This window comes from Dromiciops gliroides, chromosome 2 (assembly GCF_019393635.1).
Source record: "Dromiciops gliroides isolate mDroGli1 chromosome 2, mDroGli1.pri, whole genome shotgun sequence".
Taxonomy (NCBI): Eukaryota; Metazoa; Chordata; class Mammalia; order Microbiotheria; family Microbiotheriidae; genus Dromiciops; species Dromiciops gliroides.
This window is the reverse complement of record NC_057862.1, coordinates 262,044,141-262,071,782: the sequence shown is the minus strand read 5'-3', so window position 1 is coordinate 262,071,782 and position 27,642 is coordinate 262,044,141. Positions and strand designations below refer to the sequence as shown.

Below are 27,642 nucleotides of genomic sequence, written 5' to 3'. Positions count from 1 at the left end.
AAATCAAGATGAAACACTTCTGATCACCTACCAAAGAAATGATGAACTTAAAATACAGAGAAATACATTTTGAGACTTGGACAGTGTGGAAATCTCTCTTGGTACATATATATTGTGGACAGTGAAGGTTTTATTTACTTTTTAAAATTCGGAGGTAGGGAAGTCGGTTTGGAGAGGGACAGATTGATTTTTTTTTAAGTAGGAAAAAATAAGGAGAAAACTAGATTTTATCTAAGATCTCTTTCCGCTTAGTAATTTTGCATTTCTAAAAGCCACAAAATCTTAACTACTACAACTCAATTGAAATCTGAATCGTACTTTGGCATTTGAGTGGAACAAATGAATGGTAGGGATTCCCACCTTACTGCTATATTGGATTACGTGGTCTTTCTGCAAGGGGATATCTTAACTCTGAAACTCAAACTTCGGTATCCTCAGCTCCTCCAACCCTTTCCATCTTCCGATCGAAGAGGAAGGTGGATGTTAGAAAGTTCCTCCCAGGCACTCCATTTAAGAGGGCGACCCAGGGCAACCATTTTCTCACTGCTCACTAAGCCTATTGGGCTTCCTTATGACTACCCTCTGGGCACCCTCCTATTCCTCCTTCCCCCTTTCAGTTTCTTTCTAGATGTTGTCTTCTCCCCGTTATTTTGTTAACGTCTTGAGGGCAGGTACTATTTTTCGACTTTCTTGGCAACCCCAGTGATTAGTACAGTGCCTTGCACATTGCTTAATGTTTATTGATAGACTAACTTAAGGCAACGTCCAAAAAATGACAGACACCGAATTTTTTTTTATACTCAACCTCTTAGGGCTGGCTAAGCTTTCTACACAAATTTTTTAGAATAAATAGGTGATTTGGTGGAGACTCTCTGGTGGAGACTGAAGGTGGTTTCTAGAATTAAAATCAATAGTGATAAACAAGTGGCTGGGCAGAGACTCTACCGCTTTCCCACCAGCCAGGTCTCACCCCTTTCGCTCCACCAGCACGGAGAGACTCAAACTCAGGCTCCTCCTGCCTGCTCTCCCCACCACCAATGTTTGGGCACGAATGTCATTCATCCCCATGACAACAGCCACGCGGCCGTATCACACACACCCCTCCGCGGTTACCAACCGCCAGTCTCCCTGGTAACCCACTTAACCCGTCCACTTCGCCGGACGGCTGGACAGGCGGGTCCCCAGCGGGCCCGCAGGCGAAGAGAGGATTCCTCCTCCTTCCCCTATCAGGAACATGGCCTCGGAGAACCCCGCTTCACTGCTCCAGGACCTGGACCTAAGCGCCGAGGAGGTGAAGAAGCTCACCAACGCCTTCGAGGACCCGGAGTTCCGGCGTCTCTTCGGCGAGTATGCGGCGGAGCTGTCGGACCCGGAGAACCGGAGACGCTACGAAGAGGAGATTACGGCGCTGGAGCGGGAGCGCGGCGTGGACGTGCAGTTCGTGCACCCGGAGCCGGGCCATGTGCTGCGCACCAGCCTCAACGGGGCCCAGCGATGCTTCGTCAATATCTGCAGCAACCCGCTGCTGGGCCAGCCCAGCAGCCGGCCCGGCACTGGGGGCCCGCAGGGCTCCTCGCGGGGGCAGTTCTGGTCCCTGCCTTACAGCCTGGCTCCGGGCCGCGAGTACATGGGCCGCCAGGGTGCCCGCTACAAGGTCTACGACGTGATCTTCCACCCGAACACGCTGTCGCTGGGCAAGCTCCACGACCGGTTCCGGAGCATGATCGACTCGACGGCCCTGGAGGCGGTGGAGAAGCAGTTCGGAGTGAAGCTGGATAGACGCAACGCTAAGACACTGAAGATCAAATACAAAGGCACGCCAGAGGCGGCCGTGTTGCGGACGCCCCTCCCCGGGGGCCCCCCGCCGGCGCCCGAGGGGGAGGAGTCAGGAGACAACCCTTTACCCGCCTTCCCCTATCCCTGCCCCTATCCCGACTCGGCGAAGCAGCCTCCTGCCCCGAAGCCCCAGGGCTCCACGCCTCCCCGGGAGGAGCCTCCACAGCTGGCCCCCACCGTGCCGCGTCACAGCCTAGTGCAACGACACCACGTGGACCTGCAGGACTACCGGTGTTCCCGGGACTCGTGCCCGAGTACCGTACCCCGGGAGCTGGTGGTTACCATCGAGCTGCCCCTGCTGCGCTCCACCGGACAAGCCGTCTTGGAGGTGACCGAGAAGCAGCTACTGCTCGACTCACGCAAACCCGACTACAGGCTCCGCCTCCCGCTTCCTTACCCGGTAGACGAGAGCCGAGGTAGTGCTCAGTTCAACAAGGCCAAGCGGCAGCTGGTAGTTACTTTGCCGGTGGTCCCTCCGAAGCATAGCATAGAGCACCTGGGCCCGCAGGAGCAGGGGAAGGAGAAGACGGAGGAAGAGGGGAAAGAGGAGAAAAAGGGAGAGGAGGAGGGGGAGAAAAAGGAAGAGGAGGAGAAAAAAGAGGAGGGAACCGGCCTGATCTCTACTTCGGAAAACACACTTCTGAAGCAAGGAGGGGTGAAGGAATTGCCTTTAGCATCAAAAGGCATGCCGGAAACGGATGACTCTCGGTCTGTTGTTTACTCTTCTGAAGAGCTAGGAAGCCAGTCTGACAAGCTCTTAAGGGATACTAGGAACCAAGAAATCCCTTTAGATGCCCTCATTCCTTTCCAGTCCCAGCCTGAGAATTCCTGGGCTTTGGCTGGTGAAGAATCGATAGACCCTAAGGAGGGTACCACGCAGGACCCAGCTATTGGGATGGCGGTCATTCCACCAGATACTAAGGGGCCGCCACTTGTTATTAAAGAAAATCCACGCTGTTACACTGGAGGAGAGGATTTTCCTTCAGGCACTGTGGCCTTGCCTGGGGCCGCTAATGAAATGCCACCCTCTGGGACCCTGAGCTTATCAGGGAATGCAGGTCCACCGGGTACTTCAGGGCAGCCACTTAATAGTAAAGCAGATCTATCAAATGGCACTGGAGGAAAGGAGCCTGCCGTGCCTGCGGGCAGTAATGAGGTACCACCCTTTGGGACACTGAGCTTTCTGGGGAATACAGGGTCTGCAGAAGACCCCAAAGAGAAAACAACTATTGGAAATGAAAGCTTTCCAGGGAATACGAATAAAGTTCAACCTAGGGAAACAGATGTCATTTCAGAGACACATAGAGTGAAACCCCTGTGCCCTCCTTTGCAGTGTAATCAAGATGAAGAATCTCTTACTTTGTTAATCCAAGTGCCTCAAGTCCAGCCACAAAGCCTTCTAAGTGATTTGAGTCCCCATCAGTACAAACTTTGCTTCTCCACACAAGATTTTGTTTCTTATTCATTCGTTTTGCAGTTTGCTCCTGAAAATAAGCTGAGCACCACAGAACCGAAAATAAATGTTTCTTCATTCAATACAGCCATCGAATTGGCCAAATCTCCGGAGAGTTATGGGCACTGGAGAAAGTGGTATTTTGGTTTGAGCAACAACTGTTTGCAGGTAACAGTCCTCTATTCTACTTTATAACTTTTAAAATAATTCCATTTTTTCAAAATTAGTATGGATTCCCATTGTAGCATTAGTGTATCTTTTCATTATGAAATATTTTTAATGATGTAGATTCAAATGTATAAAATACAAATTATAGGGAAGCCAGTGTACCTATTTTGTGTGTGTGTGTGTGTGTGTGTGTGTGGTTTACATAGTTTATTTAACTCTTTTCAGGGTGAACAAAAACTGAACTAAACAGAAAGCTGAAAGCAAAAAAATACATCTCCTAAATCAGGAGAGAATAAATTGAATTGTTTTGAGTTTCAGTGTACCTATTTTTCAAAATTCTCATCTTCACAGTTAATTGAGAGCAAAGGATTCTAGTCTTTTATTTTCTCTTCTCTGTCTTTGTCTCTCTCTTTTTTCTGGCAGGACAGTGAGGGTTAAGTGACTTGCCCAGGGTCACACAGCTAGTGTCAAGTGTCTGAGGCTGGATTTGAACTCAGGTCCTCCTGAATCCAGGGCCAGTGCTTTATCCAATGTGCCACCTAGCTGCCCCTGGATTCTAGTCTTTTAAGCATAAACTTGGTTTGGAATCTTTGTATCTTATATATATATATATATATATATATATATATATATATATATATATATATATATATATAGTACATAAATGACCTTTTTCTGAAGATAAAGTAAGATAAGTTCATTGACAGCACTTTGTTGTTCTTGGACTTTAATTTTCCAAGATCAAAGACATCACAGGTAATGTCTTGATTTGCATGTGTATTGGATTTAAGGGAGGCAGAATTTTCCAAAAAGTCATCAGCCACACTCTTCTGAGTCATCAAATTTACAAATCTAGTCCTACAATTTTCAAATGAGGAAACAGAGGCCCAGGGAAGTTATAATGTGCCCTTGGCCAAGGTAATACAGGTTAGTAATTTAGAATAGCTGGGATTCAAAGTCAGAGGACTCCAAATCCAGAGCTCTTCCCATTACAGTAAGTAGAAATCAACTTAAATATTTTTAGGGAGAATGAGGAAACATTTGATTTACCCACTTTTACAATTAATGCTGTAACATAAAACTATTCAGCAAGTATAATAATAAGCGAACAGTTCTATACCTAGAGTACCCATGCCTCAATAGATAAAGTCAATAAGTATTTAAGTTCCAGACACTCCACTAAGCACAGGGGAAAGAAAGGCACACAAAAAAATAGTCCTCTCTTTCAAATATCTCATAAGTCTAATCTTCCCCTATTTCCTAATGGAAAAAGGAAGGGAATAAGTATTTTTAAAGTGCCAACTATACAAATATCTCATTTGATCCTCATAATAACTCTGTGAGATAGGAGCTACTATTATTATCCCCATTTTACAGTTGAGGAAACTGAGGGAGAAGTTAAGTGACTTGCCCAAGGCCTCACACGTAGTAAGTATCTGAGGTTGGATTTTAACTTCTTGAACTCAGACTCAGAGCTCTATCCACTTTGCTACCTAGCTGCCTTAATAGGGGACACAAGATGACAAGTATTTTCAAACAAGATATATACAGGATAAATTTGAGATAATCAACAGAGAAAAGGGACAAGCATTAAGGGGGATCAAGAAAGGTTTTTTCCTAGAAGGTGGGATTTTAGCTGGGATGTGAAGGAAGCCAGGAAGTGGAAAAAAGTGGGGAGAGATCAGGCATGAGAGTTCCAGTTAATGAAAATATGTGGAGTTGGGTGATGGAGTGACTTGTGTGACAGCAGGAAGACCAGTGTCACTAGATTGCAGAGGATGTAGAGAGTAGTAATGTCTGAGAAGATATAAAGAGCTTTAAAAGCCAGAGGAGGGGGCAGCTAGATGGCGCAGTGGTTAAAGCACCGGCCCTGGATTCAGGAGTATACCTGAGTTCAAATCCGGCCTCAGACACTTAACACTTACTAGCTGTGTGACCCTGGGCAAGTCACTTAACCCCCATTGCCCCGCAAAAAAAAAAAAAAAAAAAAAGCCAGAGGAGAATGAGAGCTGGCAATGTATTCTAATGACAGAAAATGAATAAAATCTAATTAAAATGGTAGGCATAAGTAGGCTGCAATATATGACCAGTCACTCAACAAGCATTAAGTACTTGCTAATTGGTAGCCACAGTGCTTAAGATATGGGGATCCAAGGAAAGGTAAAAACAGTCTCTGCCCTTTAGGAGCTCACATTCTAAAGGGGAAAACAACTTGCAAATACAGCATGTGGAAAATACTACAGAGTTTGTACACTGGCTGTCATTAATCTAGGTGATTCTGATATCATTAGAAGCATGCCAGAACAGACCAGTGAAAAATAAACTTTACAAAAGTATTCTTTAATAAACTGGCCAAAGCTTGGTTCTTTTTTTTGTTTGTTTTTTTAGTGAGGCAGCTGGGGTTAAGTGACTTGCCCAGGGTCACACAGCTAGTAAGTGTTAAGTGTCTGAGGCCAGATTTGAACTCAGGTCCTCCTGAATCCAGAGCCCATGCTCTATCTACTGCACCACCTAGCTGCCCCCAAATCTTGTTTTTAAAAAAAAAAAATGGATAAAAGGTACCTTGGGTCTGAGAAAGGGTTTTTGCTGAAGGTAGGATCTGGACCTAGTCTTTCAAGGAAGCTAAGAAGCAGAAGTAAGGAAGAAGAGCATTCCAGGAATGGGGAATGAATAGTGCAAAGACATAGAGATAAAAGATGGAGTGTTCTGTTTTTTATTGTTGTTTAGTCACTTTTCAGTCATGTCTGACTCTTCATGACCCCTTTTGGGGGTTTTCTTGACAAAGATACTGGAGTAGTTTACCATTTTCTTCATCTCGTTTTACAGATGAGGAACTGAGGCAAACAGGGTTAAGTAACTTGTCCAGGATCATACAGCTAGTAAGTGTCTGAGGCAGGATTTGAACATTGGGCCACCTAGCTGTCCTATAACATCTGTTTAAGGAACAGCAATTAGGCCAGTGAAGCTTAATCATAGAGTACATGAAGGGGGAGAAATTTGTAAGAAGACTGGAAAGGTAGGAAGGGGCCAAGTTTTAAAGAGATTTAAATGCCAGAGGACTTTATATTTGGATCTGGAGATAATAGTCACTGGAGCTTATTGAATTAGGGAGGCAATATTATCAGACTCACCCTTTAGAAAAATTCTTTTGGCAGCTGTGGGAATGGATTAGGATGAAGAGAGACTTGAGACAGGAGACCTATTGGAAGGCTGTTGTAAGAATACTTCAAACAAGAAATGATAAGTCCACAAGCTCAGGGGCATGGAAAGAAAGGCATTTCTCTGAGAGATGTGAGGGTAGAAACTAGACTTGGATATGTGTAGTGAACGAACATGAGGGGTCAAGATTAGAAGCTTGAGAGACACTGGCTGGAACCCCAGGTGAAGAATTGTACAAGAGAAAAGTGGTAAAGGATCCCACTGGAGAGTTATGACTGGAAAGGAGATTGGCTGTTATGAAACAAGAGCTCCACTGATGTCAGTACATTATAAAGGCTCTAGAGGGCAGCTAGGTGGCGCAGTGGATAGAGCACTGGCCCTGGAGTCAGGAGTACCTGAATTCAAATCCGGCCTCAGACACTTAACACTTACTAACTGTGTGACACTGGGCAAGTCACTTAAAGGCTCTAGAGACCCCAGCATGTCTTCTGGACCTCCAGGGTAGAGTATGCAGGAGAACATGGACAAGAAAGAAGTATACAAGAAGGATGAGTTGTAATCTGTACCTTTGGAGAGTGGGCCCAAGTTGAGGTCAGAAATCCATCAAAGTATCAAAGAAATGTCCTGGTCTACAGTTACATAAAACTTTTAAGGTTTACAATTATTGCTGACTGGAGGATCTAGGTGAATCTTTGTGGTTTTAAAGGTCCACAAAGTGCTTTACAAACATTAGATCTCGTTGGATCTTTTTCAGCTGACTTTTAGAGACTCAACCCTTGTCACAGACTAATTGTAGGAGACAGGTCTCTCCAAATCCATAACACTGTGCTTTCTCTTAAGGACCTCCATAATATGGTACCACCCCATTCTCCACCATGATCAAGTTAGACTAGACTACTCCCTGGGCCATTCAACCAATTCCATCCCTTTGCTCCTTTATGTCCTTCCTTTCCTTTTCTATATCCTTATTCATCCTTCAAAACCTAGTTTAACTGCCATCAGCAGCTGAGCAACCGAGGTTCCTGAGCTAAACAAGTGGCACACCAGACCAGGCGTATGACTTCCAGCCCCAACGCTGCTAATGCCTCAGAACAGAAAGCAGGTGACTCGGCCCCCAGCAAAAGAAGCTCTGGACAGTGTCTGTTGTACCCCAGGAGCAGAACTCAACCTTAAAAGGCAAAAAAGAGGCTAAAATAAAAATATAGCAGTGGGAATTACAAGGAGAGTACATATGTTGAGTACTGAGGAAGACTTAGTAAATGTTTAGATAGGAAAGGTGAGTGGGATGTATGTGAATAACCCCAGATAAAGGGATCGGAAAGAATTGAATCATGGAACACTGGGAAAGTGAGGTCAGGAGGGCAAGCTGACTTGAGGAAAGATAATTCAGTTCTAAACATGTTGAGTTTCATATGGCAGTGTGACATTGAGGTGGCAAGGTAAGCAGTTTGATCAGTGGGTCTAGAGGGCAGAAGGGAAATTTAGGACTAGAGCTAATTCTGTCTATCACCTCCAAGGGACAGAATAAGATTTGCCAAGGGAAAGAGTGTGGGGAGAGAAGAGGACTAAGGTATTTCCTCTTAGGAAATACCTATATTAAGGGGTTGGGAAGAGCATGAGGAATCAGCAAAAGAGAGAACAGAAGACCTAATAGTCAATACTCAATAAATATTTCTTAAGTGCCTACAATGTGGCACTTCAAAAAAGAAAGACGGTCCCTGCTCTCAAGGAGCTTACGATCTAATGAGGGAAGACAACACACATGGGGAGGAAAGGGAAGGAAGAAGGGAAGGAGAAAGCAGGATGAAATTACAAAAAAGAAATTGCAAAATCATTGAGTATGTTCTGGGTCACACCTGATTCAAGTCAGCACCATGTTTCAGGCTCATGATTAGAAAGAAATGTGCTGGAGAAGAGCTGTGTCTAACAAAACCAAAATTGGATTTTTGATGACTATGCTTCCTATGATATTAAGTAAAATTCTTTTATTAAAGGTTATGTGGTCTGAGCAGCTCATTTCTTTACAATCCAATGATAAAACACCTACATGTAAAGACTTAAAAGGGAAAAAGAATTGGTCTTCAGACCAAAAAGCCTTAGAAGAGCTCAAAAAGGATTTTATAAACCAAATAAGACATAGAAGAGAAATTGGGAAAAGAAATGAGTTATGCAAGAGAAGCTTGGAGAAAGGACAAAAATTTGGGACAACAACTCATTAAAAAATGCAATTCAGGGGACTTCTGGGGTAGAGCCAAGATGGCGGAGGAAAGGCAGTGAGCTCCCAAACTCATGACATGATCGCTCCAAAAAACATCCAAATAACGCCACAGGAAAATGCCCGGAGCAGTAAAACTCAAAGAAGAATGTGCTGAAATCATCTTCTAACCAAAAACAGCTTGGCATGTCAGAAGGAGGGAGCTGCTGTGCTTATACAGGAGTTGAGCCCAACCCCACAGTCACCCTAACACAGATCCAGTCTCAGGAAGTCCTCACCAGAGAAGGAGACCCCCAGAGCCTCTGAATCAGCTGAAGCACCAGTGTCATCTGGAACTAAGCTCACAGTCTGGTGAGTGGGCTGAGCCCTGGGCAGGGGAATGACTAGCTGGTGCTAAGGCAGAACTTGGATTTTACACCCCTGCTGAGAACCAGGAGGTAGGCTCGAGTAGAAGTGGCCCAGGTGGGAGAGAGGCACAGGCTTGTCGGAGCTAACAACCACAACACACAAAGTTGGTTGATTAGCAAGTTGGTCTGGGGTCATCTAAGGACCAGGGAACAGGCCAGGTGAGTGAAGAACCTGATCCTCCTTAATTCATACCACCTGGGACTCCTTAAGCTTGGGATATTGCAGCCTGGAAACAGTGCCCTACTTTAAGGAGCTAAAAGTCTAGTAAAAGAAAGGCAAGATGAGCTGACAGAGAAAGGTGAGGACTATAGAAGTTTCTTCAGTAACAAGGAAGACTTAGGGGCATCCTCAGAGGAAGATGTCAACATCAGGGCCCCTATATCTAAAGCTTCCAAGAAAAATATGAATTGGTCTCAGGCCATAGAGGTGCTCAAAAAGGACTTTGAAGATAAAGTTAGAGAGGTAGGGGGGAAAATGGAAAGAGAAATGAGGGTGATGCAGGAAAGACATGGAAAAAAAAGTCAACAGCTTGAAAAGCCAAATGGAAAAGCTCTCTGAAGAAAATAATTGCCTAAGAATTAGGATTGAACAAATGGAAGCCAGTGACTTGATGAGAAACCAAGACACAATAAAGCAAATCCAAATGAATAAAAAAATAGAGGGCAAGGTGAAATATCTTCTGGGAAAAACTGCTGACCTGAAAAATTGGTCCAGGAGAGATCATTTGAAAATTATTGGTCTACCTGAAAACCATGATCAAGGAAAGAGCTTAGACATCATCTTCCAAGATATTCTCAGGGGAAAGTGCTCTGAAATTCTAGAAGCAGAAGCTAAAATAGAAATTGAAAGAATCCACCAAACACCTCCAGAAAGAGATCCCAAAAGGAAAACTCCTAGGAATATTATAGCCAAATTCTACAGCTCTCAGGTCAAGAAGAAAATATTGTACACTGCCAATAAGAAAGAATTCAAGTACTGTGGAGCCCCAGTCAGGATAGCACAGGATCTAGCAGCTTCTACATTAAAGCACCGGAGGACATGGAATCTGATATTCCATAGGGCAAAGGAAATGAGATTACAACCAAGAATCACCTACCCAGCAAAACTCAGCATTATCTTTCAGCAGAAAAAATGAGACTTTAATGAAAAAGAAGACTTTAGCTGGGGGACGTACCTGGGGTCGTACAGTACTCTCTTGTGTCTGAGGCCGAGTTTTGGCTCTGATCCCCCTGGGTCCAGGGGTGATGATTTGTCCACTGTGTCACTTAGCTAGATGATAACATCTTTAGGGTTAAATTGAGGGGTGAAGGGAATTCACTGGGGGGAGGGGGAAGGGCAGAAGTGAAATCCTACATGAAAGTAACAGGAAAAGGCTTATGGAGTGGGGGAAGAGATGGGAGAGGAGCAGGGTAGTAAATGAATTTTTTGTTTTGTTTTGTTTTTTAGTGAGGCAATTGGGGTTAAGTGACTTGCCCAGGGTCACACAGCTAGTAAGTATTAAGTGTCTGAGGCCGGATTTGAACTCAGGTACTCCTGACTCCAGGGCCAGTGCTCTATCCACTGCGCCATCTAGCTGCCCCAGTAAATGAATTTTACACTCATCAGAAAAGGCTCAAAGATCTTAAACTCATCAGAGCTGCCTCAAGGAGGGACTAACAGACACACCTAACTAGGTGGAGTAACCTTTTTATTTTTTATTATTATTTTTTTAGTGAGGCAGTTGGGGTTAAGTGACTTGCCCAGGGTCACACAGCTAGTATGTAAGTGTTAAGTGTCTGAGGCCAGATTTGAACTCAGGTACTCCTGACTCCAGGGCTGGTGCTCTATCCACTGCACCACCTAGCTGCCCCGGAGTAATCTAATCTGGGCAGTAAATGAGCCTAACACTCATCAAAATTGGCTCAAAAAATGCAATTCGATGGAGGCAGCTAGGTGGCGCAGTGAATGGAGCACTGGCCCTGGATTCAGGAGGACCTGAGTTCAAACCTGGCCTCAGACACTTGACACTTACTAGCTGGATGACCCTGGACAAGTCACTTAACCCCCATTGTCCCGCAAAAACAAAAACAAAAAAAATGCAATTTGCTAAATGGAAAAAGAAGTACAAAAGCTGACTGAGGAAAATAATTCCTTAAGAATCAGAATTGGGCAGATGGAAGCTAATGACTCAATGAGACAACAGGAAGAAGCAAAGCAGAATCAAAAGAATATCAAAGTAGAAAACAAAAAATACCTCTTCAGAAATACAACAGAATTGGAAAATAGATCCAGTGGGACAACCTATGAATAATTAGACTATCTGAGGACCATGATCAAAAAAAGTCTAGGCAGCATATTTCATGTCATTATCAAGGAGAACTGCTCCAATGTCTTACAACCAGAGGAAAAAGGAATAATTGAAAGAATCTACCTAGGGGCAGTGCCAGCCCTGGGCAAGTCACTTAACCCCCATTGCCCTGCCAAAAAAAAAAGAATCTACCTATCATCTCCTGAAAGAGACCCCAAAAGGAAAACTCCAAGAAATATTGTAGCTAAATTCCAAAGTTATCAAGTGAAGGAGGAAATACTGCAAGCAGCCAGAAAGAAACAATTTAAATATCAAGGATCAACTATCAGAATTACATGCAACCTGGAAGCTTCAACATTAAAGGATCAGAGGGCTTGGAATATATGGGGCAAAAGAACTGGGATTACAACCGAGCAAAATTAATTATAATCTTTCAGGGGAAAAGATGGGCATTCAATGAAAAGTCCAGAACTGAACAGAAAATTCAGTCTACAAATACAAGACTCAAGAGACACATGGAAAGGTAAAAGGTGTGGGGGGGGGAACCATGTTATTCAATAAGGTTAAAATGTTTGCATCCCTACACAGGAAGAAGATACTTGTAACTCTTGAGAACTGTATCTTTATTAAGACAGATAGGAGGAGTACACACAGACAGAAGGTGTGGGTATAAGTGGATTCTGATGTGATGTTATTAAAAAAAACTAAAAGGGAAACAAAAAGGACTATACTGGGAGAAGAGGAAAGGGAAGGCAAAATGGGGTAGATCACATCAAAGTGAGGAGGCACAAAAGATCTATTACAATAGAGGGAAAGAAGGGAGGGGTGAACATTGTTTTGACCTTACTCTCATCTGATTTGGCTTAAAGAGGGAATAACATACACACTTAATTGGGTATAGAATTCTATCTTACCCTATAGTAAAGGGAAAGGGGAAAGAAAAGGGTGGGGTTCTGATAGAAGGGAGGGGGGAAACTAGGAGGGGAAAGGGGAAAAGACAAAAAGGAGGTGAGGTTGATAGAAGGGAGGGCAAAACTAGGAATTGAAAGAGGAAAGGACAAAAGGAGGTGGGGCTGATAGAAGGGAGAGTAGACTGAGGTAGCCAGAAACAAAACACTAGTGAGAAAAGACGGGAAAAGGAAAGAGAAAAACACAAACAAGGGAAAAATAGCATGCAGGGAAATACACAGTAATCATAACTGTGAATGTGAATGGGATGAACTCTCCTATAAAATGGAAGCAGATAGCAGAGTGGATTAAAAACCAGAATTGTACAATATGTTGTTTACAAGAAACACATTTGAAGCAGAGAGATACACACAGAGTAAGGTAAGGCTGGAGCAGAAGATATGCTTCATCGGAAGTAAAAAAAGCAAGGGTAGCAGTCCTTATCTCAGACAATGCAAAAGCAAAAATTGACCTAATTAAAAGAGATAAGGAAGGAAACTTCATCTTGCTAAAAGGTACCATAGACAATGAAGTAATATCAATACTAAACATGTATGCACCAAGTGGTACAGCATCCAAATTCTTAGAGAAGTTAAGTGAATTACAGGAAGAAATGGATAGCAAAACTATATTAGTGGGGGACCTCAACCTCTCTGTGTCTCTCTGTCTCTCTCTCAGAACTAGACAAATCTAACCACAAAATTAATCAGAAAGAAGTTAAGGAGGTGAATAGAATTTTAGAAAAATATGATAGACCTCTGGAGAAAACTGAATCGGGATAGAAAAGAATATACCTTTTTCTCATCAGTACATGACACATACACAAAAACTGATTATGTATTAGGGCATATAAACCTCACAGCCAAATGGAGAGTGAAGGACAAAGAACAACTAATCGTGTTGATTCTCATAGTAGCAGAGAATTCTTCAAGCTTAAGAAACAGAATGGGAGAAGCAGAATGACTTTGTCAGTAAAATATACTACAAAGCATCTGGGCAGAAAAAGAAGATAGAAGAGTAGTAGTATGGAAAACAGATCACAAGCTTGGTATGATAGAGTGATGATGCAGGGACTTCAGTTTTCCCAACATTTGCTGGAGCTCTCCCTCTGCCAAAAGCAAAAACAAAATAATAACTAATAACTTCTTGAATTGCCTTAGTGATAATTTCATCCTTCAAAAGGTGAAGGAACTGTCATGGGGAAAATGTGGTAAGGGGTAGGGGTTTTGGGTGCTTAGGAATTCCTCTTTAAAGAATTATACCCTCTTGCACACAAAAGCAGTTAGAATAAGATGGTAGTTTATTTAGGGGAAGGGGAAGGGAAGGGAAACCATGAAAGAAGTCCTTGGACTTCTCATGGGGAGAAAGGCATGGCACAGAGAGGGTGGCTCTGAGATACCAATCTCCTAAAGCAGGAGACTGGCAGGTACTTTTGTAGAGGACTGATAGGGGTGACCATATGACTGTGGAAAGTTCCTTTAGTGAGGGAGGACTATCCCCCACTGGTGGTAGCTGGAGGAGTTGGGTGAGGGGTGGCTGCAGATCTCTCAAGCCATCTCAGAACACAAAGGAAGCAGCCACACCTAATCTTATCTCCCCAGGGTTGGGGGAGACTAGAATGAAGGGTGGGGGTCCCAGAGCTAGCTCAGTTCAATCTGGTTCCACTTATCTCTCTAGGCATGTCTGTCCTGGTTTAGTTTCTCAAGGAGAAGGTTCTTTGATGTGCCCCAGAGAACTTCTGGGGTGCCCTGGGCCCATAACAGAACCAAGAAGGGGAAATTCTAGTATGGCTCCCTCCTAGAGTTTATGATGGAGGAGAGGCAATCTGGGCATACTTGGACATGTACTCCAAATTCTAGGAAAGCAGATTTCAGAGATCAGAGGAAAGATAGGTAAGGTCCCATGGGATAAAAGACTTCAGAGGAAATCTGCACATGGAGAATAAGAACAAAATTGGCGACACTAAGGAAAACAATTCCAGTAAAGAGGGAAAATGTGATTTTTGTGGAAAGACCAATGTGGATTCACAGAGAACTCACCAACTGACTTAGATTTTTAAAAGAAATACAGAAAATAGAAGCAAGTGTTGTGGGCCTAAAATACCCCAGAAGTTCTCTGGGGCACATCAAGGAATCTTCTTGAGAAACTAAACCAGAGGACAGATACGCCTAGAGAGATAAGTGGAACCAGATTGGACTGAGTTAGCTTCAGGACCTCCACCCTTCATTCTGATCTCCCTTACCCCTGGGGAGATAACTTTGGGTGTGGCGGCTGCCTTTGTGTCCTGAAAAGAGAGATGGCTTGAGAGAGCCATAGCCACCCCTCACCCAATTCCTCCAGTCTCTACCAGTGGGGGATGGTCCTCCCTCACTAAAGGAACTTTCCACAGGCAGATGGTCACCCCCATCAGCCCCCTATAAAAGTACCTACCTGCCTCCTGCTCGAGGAGATTGGTACCTCAGAGCCACGTGCTTTGTTCCATACCTCTCTCCCCATGAGAAGTCCAAGGAATTCTTTCATGGTTTCCCTTCCCCCCACCCCTTGCCTTCTCTTGCCCCTAAATAAACTACCATCTTATTCTAACTGTTTTTGTGTGCAAGAGGGTGTAATTTAAAGAGGAATTCCTAAGAACCCCAAACCCTGTACCCCATTTCCCCCAAAACACAAGGATAGGAAACAGAACCTGAATATGAGTGGGGCAGGGCCTTGGCCCTGCAGCTTTGAATAAACTGAGACTGGTGAGGAAACCTCAAGATAACAAAGGGGATAGGTTTTGGTTTTTTTAATTTTTACTGGGAGAAGGGTTCAGAAGGGATAGATAGGACCTTTGCCCTGCTTGGATTAGACTAGACTCAGATGACAACTACAGCAAGAGGGTGAAGCAAGTTTAGTTTCTGTTTTCTTGGCAAAGAACAATGACTTTTATACTGGAAATGATAAAATAAAAATGACTAATAAGGAGCTGATGATAAATGAGTTTGTAAGAGTTCTTAGCTGCCCTTGATGAATTCAGGTCACCCCACTGTATAGCATTCTTGGGTCTTGGAAGGACTGGCAGCTGTAATTATTGAGCTGTTACTAGTGATATTGGAATGGTCATGGAAAACAGAAGGGACATACCACATGAATAGAAGAGGGCATAGAGAGGAGAACAAAGGCCAGAACCTATAGGCCAGTGAATTTGCCTTTGATACCTGGAAAAAGTCTAGAATGTATCACTAAACAAGGGGTTAAAGAACACATAGAAAGTCAAATGGTAATTACAAAGAGCCAACATCCAGAAAATGCCAAGACAGACTAAACTTATTCTCTTTTTTGATAAGATTACTGAACTAGTTGAAGTAAAGCTTACTTAGAATTTATTCTTGTGGAGAAAATGTGGAGATAAGGATTTGGTAATACAATCAAATGAATTTGTAACTTTGGGTTGATTCAGAACTTTGTTGGACTGCTTGCCTTAATTGATATGTTAATGGTTCAGTGACTCAGTTTGGAGGGAAGCAAAGAAGCTGGAAGGTCAGAAAGGACCTTTCCCAGGATCAGTTCTTCACCTGAAATCACAGCACCCTCAGTTAATAATAACAATAACTAACATTTATAGTTCTTACTGTGTGCTAGGCACTATGCTAAGCACTTTATAATTATTAGCTCATTTTTTCTTCTTGCTTAAAATTTAGTGTTTTATTTCCTCCCAATTACATGTAAAAAACAGTGTTCAAGGGGCAGCTAAATGGCGCAGTGGATAGAGTACCAGCCCTGGAGTCAGGAGTACCAGAATTCAAATCTGGCCTCAGACACTTAACACTTACTAGCTGTGGCAAGTCACTTAACCCCCATTGCCTCACTTAAAAAACAAACAAACAAAAAGTGTCCAATTATTGGCTTATTTAAACCTCACAATAACCCTTTGAGGTAAGTTCAATTATTATTCTCATTTTACAGATGAGGAAACTGGCAGACCAAGGTTAAGTAATTTCCACAAGGTCATATAGCTAGTAAGTTGTCTCTGAATCTGAACCCGAACTCGGGTCTTCCTGACTCCAGACCTAATGCTCTATCCACTAGCTGCCAGTTAGTTGCCTTTCCCTTCTGATTGGAGAACTGAAGGGCAGAGCAATGAACTCTTCCCAAGACGGAGGGCTCAAACTTTTCCAGCTTCCTTCATTTGCCATCTGCTGCTCTGTTACCCTTCCTGATTTCCACTCTCCTTCAACTTTCTTTTGTGATTTGTCTTTCTCCATTAGATTGTAAGCTCCTCAAGACAGAGACTATCTTTCTTTTTCCTATTTGTATTTGTAACACTTAGTTATCATTTCATTGTTCTTCCTGCCTCAAGCCTTTCTCCACTCCAATACATCCTCACAGCTTCCAGAGATTTTTTTCTTAAGTGTGGGTCTGGCCATATTAATAACCCCAGTCCCACAATGAATAACTCTAGTGACTCTATTATCTCCAGGACCATATAAAAAATCTTTTTAAAGACATTTAAAGTTCTTCATAATTTGGCTCCTTCAAAAAAAAATCAATGATAAACATTTCTTAAATGCCTACTCTGTTCCAGAACAATTGTTGAATCATTTCAGTTGTGTCTGACTCTGCGACACTATTTGGGATTTACATGGAAAAGATACTAGAGTGGTTTGCCATTTCCTTTTCCAGTTCATTTTTGTTTTATTTTGTTTTGGTGAGGCAATTGGGGTTAAATGACTTGCCCAGGGTCACACAGCTAGTAAGTGTGTAACATGTCTGAGGCCAGATTTGAACTCAGGTCTTCCTGAATCCAGGGCCGGTGCTCTATCCACTGCGCCTCCTAGCTGCCACTTTCCAGTTCATTTTACAGATGAGGAAACTGAGGCAAACAGGATTAAGTGAATTGCCCAGGGTCACACAGATAGAAAATGTCTGAGGTGAGATTTGAACTAAGGTCCTCCTTGACTCCAAGCCTGGTACTCTATCCACTCAACACCTAGCTGCCCAAGCAATTAAATGATAGGTAATGGGAGCAGTCAGATGAAATGAGGGTTGGTTAAGGAGAGGATATTAGATGTTAGAATGATGTTAGAGAAGAGGCCCAATTCAAACCTAGACCCCTTGATGCTAAATCTTGCATACTGCATCTCACACTGCCTACATTTTCATCTTGGTAGCTTACTGTAACTCTTTTTGACCACAAATCAGTTCTTTTTATAGCTATAAATATATCTTTTTATGCACCTGCTATGCCATGTTAATAGGATATTCTCTTATTGTGTAGTAGTCCTGACAGTCCTTTATGATTCTCTAATTATCCAGCAGGTCTCTTTACAGAAACCAATCATGTTCAGTTTAATTCATCAGACATTTAAGAGCCTACTATGTGTAAGACATGGTGCTTGGTATAAACAAAAAGCAAGGGGCAGCTAGGTGGCACAGTGGATAAAGCACCAGCCCTGGATTCAGGAGCACCTGAGTTCAAATCTGGTCTCAGACACTTGACACTTACTAGCTGTGTGCACAACCCTGGGCAAGTCACTTAACCCTCATTGCCTGAACCCCGCCCCTCCCACCCCCAAAAGAAAAGAAATTAGTACAAAAAAAAGCAAACCATCTCTTGTCTTTAAGGCAGTTGTATTTGTTATATATTTAAGGCAATTAAGGTATTGTATCTCAGTGGACTGAGTGAGTAGGAGTTGGGGTGGGGAGGAAGAGGGAGAAATCCAAAAGTTCTAGTCCTAATTGCTTTTCAAATGCCCTGTGTATATAAACAAAGTCATATCAGGAGTAAAGCAGCACCAATAACTGGAGATTTCAGAAAATGCCTCATGTAGATGGTGGCACCAGAGCTGGGCTTTGAAGGAAGCTAAAGATTCAGGGAAAAAGTGAAAAAATAGAAGTGAAAGCAGAAAGAGACTAGAGTTGGTTTGACTAGAAAGGAAATTGCATGAAGAGGGATGATATGAAATTGGACAGAAAGATAGTGTGTGTGGGTGTATTTAGAATAAGATTTATTCTGCTTCATTTTTATTGGTGCCTCCCCTTCCCCGCCCCCTTCTGGGAACGTGTGTGTGTGTGTGTGTGTGTGTTTGTGTGTGTTTCCCCCACCCAGGGAGGAGGGAGACATTGAGAATTTTATATAATATAAAAACAAAAAGATAACAAAAATATTTATTTTTTTAAACTATGCATCATTTTAAAAAGTTGCCCTTGACTGGGAAGTTCAAATTTGTCTCTTCATGAGCTTTTAGGTGCAGGTGTTTCAAGTGTAACAGGATGATAATAGCTAACATTTTAGCTAATACTTTAAGGTTTGCAAAATACTTTATTAGTATTATATCATTTTATCCTCACAACAACTCTGGGAGATAAGTGTTATTATTAAGGCATAAATGATCATTCATGTATAATTTGTTATGCCAAATAATTAATCTAGATTCAAGTGAGATGATTAACAAGTATTTGAATCACCTGGATTTGATGGAACAGCCTTATTATCCAAGGGAGTTTTATGAAAACCTGGATTAATAGGAACAAAATGCCCTTCAATTGAACTCCAAACTGAACCCAGATAGCTAGCAGATTAGTCCCTACCTGGTGACTTCTTTTCTCTCAGGATAGCAAGTCCCTATCTTATGGGGACATCTGGGTGTCCTGATCCTAGCCAAACCCTTTTTTGGAATCCTGTAATCTTATCATGATGCTTCTGTATTTCCTCCATACTTGTTATAACTGAAATTATTAAACTGCTTTTGCTTCTGTATCATACTATTGAAACATAACACTGTAACCAGTGGACAAAAAAACCTTATACACTCTCAGAAAAATGGAAATCTTTGAGAACTTTTCTTTTGTAAAGTTCTCTGAATGGCATGCATGCTTGTTATTGGGATGAAATAAATCTATGCTTAGTTTTTCTACCCATTCTCTGATCTGGTTTTCTGTGAGGTACCTGCTTCTGGGAGGCAGAAATAGCCTTCTCTGATCTTATGTGAGTCCTGGTTCTGTTTATCTTGTAGGAGGATAGGTATGAAAACTATATTTAATTTTCAACAAATATTAAAGGGAGATTTAAATACATCACTTTTCTTCTTTTTTTTTAGGAAAGATTTTTTGTCATTGAAGAAAATGTTGATGAATTTCTTGAAGACATCTTGAATTTTAAAAAGTCAGCCCCCAAAACCCAGCCATTAATTGAAGTACTTGAAGTTAGTGATAAGAAGACCCAAATTCAGTTAAAGGTAAAATTTTGGTGAACTCTCTAGAAGAGAGATTTGTGAAATAGTTAAAGTCTAACAATCCCACTCTTGCTCTTTTAGTGTCTTTTAATGTTTTGAACATTTAAACAGTAACTTAACACACAAAAATTACACTTAAATTTCACTTATAAGAAAAGTGCATAGTCCTTGATGCTGTAACTATAACATAATGCTATCTAGATTATATTTTCTAATCCTAGAACCAAATTAATTTGAATAATGTACTACTAAATTCTGCAATTCTTTAGTTATTTTAATAATTATTAATATTTATTTTACAACTTGTTTAGCACAGTAGATGATTAATAAATGTTTATTGATTGATTGCTGATCTGGAAGTGGAAAATATTCAAGAGTTTCATGAAGAAGCCTTTCCATAGAATTTGGCCCTGGTGTACAAGAGAAGATAGAACTTGGAGCAGTTAGGTGGCACTGTGAATAAAACACCAGCCCTGGATTCACAAGGACCTGACTTCAAATCCAGCCTCAAACACTTGACACTAGCTATGTGACCCTGGACAAGTCACTTTACCCTCATTGCCAGAAAGAGAAAGAGAGAGAGAGAGAGAGAGAGAGAGAGAGAGAGAGAGAACGAACTTGACCTAGAATTTAGGTTCCTGGGTCATAGAATTTTGAAACTTGGAAAGGATCTTAGGTCATCTGGTACAATTCCCTTATTTTGCAAATTAAGAAACTAAGGCCCAAGAAATAGAAAATCTTATATGGCAAATTAGTGTTAGGCCCCAAACCAGGGCTTTTAACTTTCAATCCGGTTTCTCATTCCACTATATACCATGTTGACTCCCAGTGTTAAGAAACAAATAAACAGAGTATCTTACAGTTTCCTCCAGGGAAAATGCTTGGGCAAGTTCTTTATAATCATCCACAAATTATAATTTACATGTATGTCAGTTTGCAAAGAACTTTACCTTTACATCTCATTTGAACCTCAACATCCATTGTGAGATGGGGACTACAGTTATCTCCATTTTACAGATGAGGAAAACTGAACCAGGGGAAGGTTAAATGGGTTTTCTTACCAGTGAGTGTGAGAGGCAGGATTTTGAAACCAAGGTTTCCTGATTCCAAGTCAAGCATTTTATCCACATGCCATGTGGACTCATTCTAGCTATTCATACCAGGGAGGCCAGGGGATGTGTTTAACTGATCCTAAACAAATCAATCAAAATCCTATGGTCTCCACACAGATCTTAATACTTAGTCTGATGGGCTTTCAAGTCTAAAACAAAGATAAACTTTAAAGACACTTAATTTTTCTTAGCTTCCATTATCTTGCTTGATTGAACCCTTTCCTAGATTTTATTAATTATTACTATCAGCACTTTTTATTACATCAAGCTTCAGGTTTTTCACTAGGATTCCTTTTGGCCAGATAGTCTAAAAAACACAGTAAACAGGCCTGCTATGTGTAGCTGAGGGGTCGAATTAGGGTGGGGAAAAGGTTTAGACAAAACATTCTTTTTATAATCTAGGATTAGCCCTTCTAGAATTTATGTCCCCCCTCAAATTTATGAGGTACCTGTTTCCTTGATCTTCTGTTTCCCCAGTGAGTCATTTCCTGGGCTTCTAACCTACAAAGATATTTTGTCATCTCTCTCAACCTTAGAATCATTGATACTGAGCCATGGAAGCCCTGTCCCTTTTCACTTGCTGTCCCTATTTGTCCTCCAAAAATTATTCCTCTTGCACTAGAGATCTCAATGCCTCCAGGTTCTGTAATTTTTCTCTTACATTCACCTGGGATTTCTCTCCTGAATGGTTTGCCTGAAGTAAATTCATTAGTCTGACATAGAGACTGCCTGTGGTCTAACAGTTTATTCTCCACTGGCATGACATAAAGATATCCTAATAGCAAAATGTTGACTTCTTCAACTGTTTCTCTTAACTGACTTAACTGTAATGATACCCCTCTTCTCCAGAGAGCTTGTGATCTCATTGGAAGAAATGTCTTTTAGAATTCCAGCTTCCCTGAGCTTTAAGCCCCTCTACTGTTCCCCAAGTGGATCCTCCTCACCCCAGCCTAAATTTTCCTAACAACCCTCTCCCCATACACACACACACACAACCCAGTCGTAATCCTCTGCTTCCAGTTTCTAACTTGTCAGCAGGACTGGGATGACAGACACTTCTGGGGTCAGTAGACTTGACATGTTTTTCTGTTCCAACATACTTCTATAATTGGGTTGAAGAATTATGGCTCACAGCTTCCTTCTAGGGTAGTTAATTTTTAAAAAATCCTCCTCTGGGACAGCTAGATGGTGCAGTGGATAGAGCACTGGCCTTGGAGTCAGGAGTACCTGAGTTCAAATCCGGCCTCAGACACTTAACACTTACTAGCTGTGTGACCCTGGGCAAGTCACTTAACCCCAATTGCCTCACTAAAAAAAAAAAAAAATCCTCCTCTGATAACAGGTTCACAACAACAAAATGCCATATATAAAGTAAGCAATAATAGGCCCCTCCTCATCAGTAAGGGTGCCAGTACCACAGAGGTCTTGAATAAGTAGGTTGGACATTGTAAAATTAATCATTTAGACAATTATTCTATTTAGCTATTTTTGTTTTGATTTTTAAGTATTAGACACTTCATGTCAAATCATTTGGTAATTGTCCAGTACCAATTTCAAGAATTCTGAATGAAGAGTAGCTAGGTGGCACAGTAGATAAAACATTGGCCCTGGATTCAAGAGGACCTAAGTTCAAATCCAACCTCAGACACTTGACACTTACTAGCTGTGTGACCTGGGCAAGTCACTTAACCCTCATTGCCCTGCCCTCCCCCCCCCCCAAAAAAAATTCTGAATGAAACCTTACGTTTGTTGGTTTGGCCTTTGATTAATCACAGGGAAAAAAAGGATAATATCTTAGTTGCCTCACCACAAAACTCTTTGCTTTCATTTATGCAAATTATATCTATCACTTTTAATGTTTGTTAAAGTAACTTTGATGCTACCAAATTATGGATACAATAATAAAGGTTCCCCCAAAAGAAAGAACTGGTTGAAATGAATGAAACTGGTAACCTGATCTTGCTTTATCATTCATTCATTGAGCTCAGTATATTTTGATGGCTTAGGACAGATCTGACATTTCTGCAAATGAACTCAGAGCTGGAAGTATCCCTCCGACAGCCAATGATAGGTAGCACAAAAGGTAACATGGACTATTGGCTTCTTTTTACTGGGATGCAAAGAGACTAAAGAGAAATAATATCTGCTAGAAATGTTTAATGTGATTGTACATAAATAACCTCTATCAGATTGCTTTCTGTCTGGGGGAGGGATCAGGGAAGGAAGGGAAGGAGAAAAAATTGAAACTAGAAATCTTATAAAGAAATGTTGAAAACTATCTTTACATATAAATGGGGGGAAATGGACAATACTATTGATTGAAAAAATAAATAATTTTGCTAATCTTAACCACACAGCCACCAGAGAAAATATGCAAACATGGCCAAAAAAAAATAGATAAAGTAAGCGTCCTGGGGGCCAGAGTCCATAGGCATTTCCAAGAATGATGACAGAATTTCATCTATTCCTAGAGGAAGAAACTTTTAGAAGCCAGATAGGAAAGTGCCTCTAAAGATCATTTCATCCAGATTTCTAGGAATAAGAACAATAACTTATAAAGGCCAAAGATAGTCAGAGAATGTTAGTGCAATGTAACTAGGGCTTAAAGATATTAACTGGAACAGTTTACACTCAGAAATAACACTAGGAGAGGCAGGTACTGGGAAAGTCTCAAGATTCTACTTATCTTGGAAGTGGTGCAACCAAAATCTACCTCATGCTAGAATTCTGTGTGTCTTTGTTTAGGATCCAAACCAATTCAGAAACTTGTACTTATTAAAGCTTGGCTTGCTTACAACTTAATTCACTTCATGTTGTAAGCTTTCCTGTATTTTTCTTGCTTTCTTTGGTTTACCTTAATTTCTTAGTAACATTAAGCTCTTGAAATGTTTAAGTGAAATCACATGAGTAAACTGCTCCTATTTGTTTGTGGGGTTTTTTGTTTTGTTTTTTAATATAAAGCAGTAAGAATTCTTATTTTCATGTTTACATATTTAAATAAAATAAAAGATTATTATAACTTAAAAAAATGACAAGGGAAGAAACACGAAAGTAACCTTCTTCGATACAGATTGAGGAATAGATACTTAAGGCAGCAGTAAAATTTAAACCAACTCAGGAGCCTGGAGATCTGGGAGAAGAGATAGTGACTGGGAACCTAGGAAAGAGAAGAGCCAAGGCTGGCTGCTGAAGCTGGAGCCTCTTATTGCTTAGACAATTACTTATATCTTGCTGCAGTTTTATTTAAATTGCCTTTGTGCTCCCTTTAGTATATCATCAAGAGAATTCAAGAAAAGGCCCCAGCATTTTAGTATACCTCTTACTGCATATTTATGAGAGGACACAGTCAAAAGTAGCAAGAAGGATAGACAGGCATGAATGGGCCAGCATCTACATAGTTGGAGGCAATTAGATGTGTTATCTATATAACACATCTTATAGACTATTAGAGAAATAACTTATTGCCAGTCCAGGTCTATATCTTCTGTTTTCTCAGGCACACAGAATTTATAGTAATTAATGTATTCTTTTAGAGATGACTGATGTTTTATATTTAGTTATTTTACCAAAGCCCTACCATTTAATTGTTTTTGTTTCAAAGAGCAATTCGTTTCTTTCTTTTGACAGTCACAAGAAGTAGATGGCCAAGATCAGTTTAATGAAAAGGAACAAAGAATTAATATAAGAAGCCATCTGACTGAAAAAGAAAACCAACTGCCTGAAAAGGGAAATATATTTCAAACAAATACAAAAAACAATAACAATACAACTGATGTTGAAAAAGAACATACAAAAAGAGACACCAAACCTTCTGATTCTGATTCTTATACAGCAGACAAAGCACTAGAAAAGAGCATTTGTGGGTCAGCTCCCTGCATGCAACCTCCTGGTACTTCTACAGAGGTTATTAGAAAACCTCAACAGTCTGACTCCGTGTCCAAACCTGTTTTCACGAAAGAAATAACTGCTGTTTATTCAAGTAATGAAAAACAAAATGTAAAAGAACCAGCATTGATGGAAAAGAAAGAACTGCATGAAGATCACATACATCAAAGTATAAAAGAAACCAATATGAAGGATGGAAGTGTACAGATTATTGAAGAACATGTGACTGACTGTGCATTCACTTTTCAAAATTCCTTGTTATATGACTTGGATTAATTTGGAGATTTTAATTTATCAGATTCAAGGTAATATAAAGTCCCTAGGTCTAAAATAGAGATGGTGTCTCTGTAACAATTAGCTTATATCTAAATTCACTTAAGAAAGCATCAAATTGGGGCAGCTAGGTGGTGCAGTGGATAGAGCACCAGCCCTGGAGTCAGAAGTACCTGAGTTCAAATCCAGCCTCAGACATTTAACACTTACTAGCTGTGTGACCCTGGGCAAGTTCACTTAACCCCAATTGCCTCACTAAAAATTAAAAAAAAAAAAGAAAGCATCAAATTTAGAGCCTGGAAGAAACTAGTAAATAGTAAATCATTTACCCAATTACTTTCAGAGATTTTAAAAAATGAATCATATAGCTAAACAGTTCAAATCTTTACATTATATCCTTTTAGTTTTTCATTTAATATTTTAAAATCAAATACTGATTCACTAATTCCTTTTTTTCTAAATTTTAAATGCTCTGAATTTTAAAAGTTAAACAACTGTATTTTTTCCTTTTGTTGACTATTATTTTGAGTTATTCATAAAATTGGAATTTTTGTTATTCCAGAGTTCTCAAGAGAGTAGAAACCAACTAGCAATACTTAGGGCAGAATTCTGAACTGTGATACATGTCTTACAACCAGATTTTGTCTAATTATTCTAACTTGCATTATATACTCAAGAATTTTCTGTTCTAGAAGCTCAGATGGTATCAAAAGAACCCCTTTAACAATCACTAAAGCACTAAACAATTAAAGATACAGTATTTCTAGAGCAAAATAGTATTTAGTATTTTTACTTCAGCTCTGAAAATTTGTTCTTTGCCTTAGCATACATAATAGGATTATCAGAAACACTTGTTTTCCTCATTAAAATTACTTCAAAAATTCATCAGTGTTTCTTACAACGTATGTATTAAAATGTGTCTTTTGGTTTCATATAACTAACTTTTTTAAGGAAAAATCTTAAAAATCAGATAGGAAAATTTTCTGTAATTTATCTCAAGGGAACAAAAATCTAACATAGCTTGGATAATTAATTATACAAAATTCAGTTTGCATTTTCTTATTTACTAATTTAAAGTAAATTTTTCATGCTTCCTGGAATAGGAGAGAAAAAAAAATCAGAAATGAAGAGCATTCAATCCCCTGCAATAGTCTGATATCATTAGTCAAAAGGACAAGTAAAACTTTCACTGAACAATACTTAATTCACGAAGTCTCAGAAGGGACCCAGCTTTAATAAAAAATTACAGCAAGAAAGAGAAGTTAGAAGATGTTTAGTTTCTGGCCAACCCCAAGTCCAGAGATGAGTCTACTTTTTGAACTGTACATAGTGGCTTGACCCCCTTGGGTCAAAGCTTTTTGGGGTTAAGAATTCCAGGCCAAACCTGAAAGAGCTGGTAAACCCCAGAGCTGGTGTAATCTCCTGGGGTGAAGAGGTGTGGAATGATGGACAAAATGCAGCATTAGTTTAAGTTTCTCCTAAGATGGATGGAATGTGATGACTTAAAATCCATGTAATTCATTTATTGTTAATGAATTTGCTAGCATTTTCTTTGTAAATACTCTATAGCCTTTTTTAGTCAGCTGCAGAACTTACTACTCTATATATGAATATTTTAAATAAGCTGTTTACTAGTCTTTGTAATTTGTCATTTTAAAAAATGTGATTCCTGTTTTAACAGACCAACCAGAGCAAATGTTTTGCCAATACTTTTTGTCTCATGGTTTTGTGTTCAAATTTAGGTTTCATTTCCATTAAAGTCTTTTTATTGTTCATTTGAAAGCTAAATGTTTCTTCCATTGGTATTTTTGTTGGGGAGGGATGCATTATTTGAAATTGAGAATTACACATTCTCAGTAACTCACATGCACCTGCTCATTTGATCTTCACAACCACCCTATGAGGTAGATGTTTTTCCTCATTTTATAGATTAAGAAATTTAGGCTTAGAAAGGTTTACACAGTGGCAAGGCCACTTACATCCAGGTCCTGATTCCAAATCTTAGTATTCTTTCTAGTACTCCCATATTTTCTTTCTTTTTTGGGGGGGAGGTGAGGCAATTGGGGTTAAGTGACTTGCCCAGGGTCACACAGCTAGTAAGTGTCTAGAGTCTGAGGCTGGATTTGAACTCGGGTACTCCTGACTCCAAGACTGGTGCTCTATCCACTGCCACCTAGCTGCCCCACTCCCATATTTTCTAAAGAACTAATTAACACCACACTTTTAAAATACAAAGATCTTTCAAAACATTTTTTACCAACTAAATTTTGGCATTGAGGTTATATAATACAATTGACCTAAAAAATTGAGTTCTTATATGCAAAAATGTGGATTTTTATTTTGGCAGCATTAAAAAACAACCAACCAGGTAAATTTCCCCATTAAAGTAGAAACAATATTTAAGCTTTCCCTGTCAAATACATACCAAAAGGATGTTCTGTGCAGGCAGGTCTTCATGTAACATTACATACAGGTAACTGCCATTCTGAAAATAACTTTTTTGATATGGGTTATAAAACCAGTAGTAAAGTATGCAAAGATCCAGATAGCAAAAATTTAATGGATGGATTTTAATTATGTTTTTCTCTATTCCTCAGCCCTTCCAATTTTCAATTGATGTTACCTTTTGCAATTGGGATTTTGGACTCTGAAGTACTACCCTCAAAATAGAATCTGTTCCACTTTAA

General features: G+C 40.5%; 1 protein-coding gene across 1 annotated transcript; it reads left to right on the top strand.

Annotated features, from left to right (window-relative positions):
• Nucleotides 1-1,066: 1,066 nt before the first annotated feature.
• DNAAF2 (dynein axonemal assembly factor 2) lies at nt 1,067-27,642 on the top strand. The gene is given in 5 exon segments (XM_043984327.1): nt 1,067-1,093; nt 1,096-1,215; nt 1,217-3,457; nt 19,551-19,688; nt 24,425-27,642. Coding segments are annotated over 5 exon segments (3,060 nt in total). The 3' UTR covers nt 24,959-27,642.